The following is a 1,330-nucleotide window of genomic DNA, read 5'->3' as shown; positions in this document are numbered from 1 at the left end:
CTAGTCCTAGCCACATCCCAACACTAAATGAAGTCCTAGGCCTAGCCATAAGCCCAACTTCTAACTTCTACCTACTTCAGCTAAACACCAACCCCTGGGGTCAAAAACTTGTGTTGCTATAAAATAAATTACTCCCTAGGTGGTGCAAACAAATTAATGCCTTTGGTTGCTAACCAGAAGGTTGGAAGTTCTAGTACACCCGGGGCGGGGGGACGGGTAAAAACAGCCATTGACATTCCTACGGAGTATAGTTCTAGGCTAACACAAATGGCCGTGAGTTGGAGTTAACACAATGGCAAGTGGTTTCATTTAGGATAAAAATTCTTAAAGAATTAGGACTACTGTCATAGATGAAAATGCTGCTGACTTAAAATGATACTGTATCATACATCTATCACAGACTTCATACTCACTTAGTTCTCACAACACACCATGCCTCTTCTAAAATGTAGTAATTTACGTGTAATTCCAGCAGTTTGTCTCTCACTTCTTTGGCGGATTTTCGACTATATGTAGAATAAACTATTTTTGTCCGGGCCCTTTAAATTCAAACAGATTAAAATAAAGAACAGAATGGACTAAAGACAATTTGCTAGCAAATTAAAGTCTTGATACTCACTGTATGAAATATTGACAGATGAGATTAAGTCTAAACGTACTGCTATAAACTCATAGAAACCTTTACTACACAAAACCTTCAGAATGTGAAGCCACTGTTTCACCATCGACGTCTTCACACGTTTGAAGGTGGTGTTCCCATTTCTCAGTTCCTTCCCAGAAGAATTCTGTGTTCTTGTATTTACACCACATCAAAATGGCAGTCTTGGCGTCCTTGAGGGACTCAAATTGTGCCCTTTAGAAATGTTTTCTGAGTTTGGGGAACAAAAAGGAGTCTGAAGGGGCAAGATCAGGGCTGTAGGGCAAATGTGGTAAGATTTCCCAAGGAAATTCTCATGCGACAGTTCTTGTTATCCTTGAATGAGCAGGTGCATTGTCATGATGGAAAACAATTCTTTGGTGCAACTTTCCTAGACTTTAACTCACAAATGCAGTTTTCAAATTTCTTAACACTGTTTCATAATGAGATCCATGTCCTTCAAGAAAACTGATTAAGATTACCCCTTAGTTGTGCCTAAGTGCCTTCAAGTCATTTAGGTTATAGGGTTTCTGAGGTTTTTAAACCTTTTCAAGAGCAGAAAACCTCATCTTTCTCTCACATGGAGTGGCTGGCAGGCTTGAACCATGAACCTTGTGGTTTGCAGTGCCCCCTTAGGAGTCCATAAATACAGTCACCGTATATATCTAAGGTGATTTTTCTGGCCTGACATTA

At 39.8% G+C, this 1,330-nt stretch overlaps 1 protein-coding gene across 1 annotated transcript in view; it reads right to left on the bottom strand.

The window, feature by feature from the left end:
- The window catches only part of LOC102827936 (probable C-mannosyltransferase DPY19L2-like), a 138,585-nt gene that overhangs the window by 5,148 nt on the left and 132,107 nt on the right, over nucleotides 1-1,330 (bottom strand). Inside the window, exon 21 of the mRNA XM_006832269.1 lies at nucleotides 414-539. Coding sequence (XP_006832332.1) covers nucleotides 414-539 — 126 coding nt within the window. The remainder of the gene's footprint in view (nucleotides 1-413; nucleotides 540-1,330) is intronic.

The sequence above is a fragment of the Chrysochloris asiatica genome, unplaced genomic scaffold (assembly GCF_000296735.1).
Source record: "Chrysochloris asiatica unplaced genomic scaffold, ChrAsi1.0 scaffold00006, whole genome shotgun sequence".
In the NCBI taxonomy this organism is placed as follows: domain Eukaryota; kingdom Metazoa; phylum Chordata; class Mammalia; order Afrosoricida; family Chrysochloridae; genus Chrysochloris; species Chrysochloris asiatica.
The sequence above is the reverse complement of the archived record's forward strand: the minus strand, read 5'-3'. Positions and strand labels throughout refer to the sequence as shown.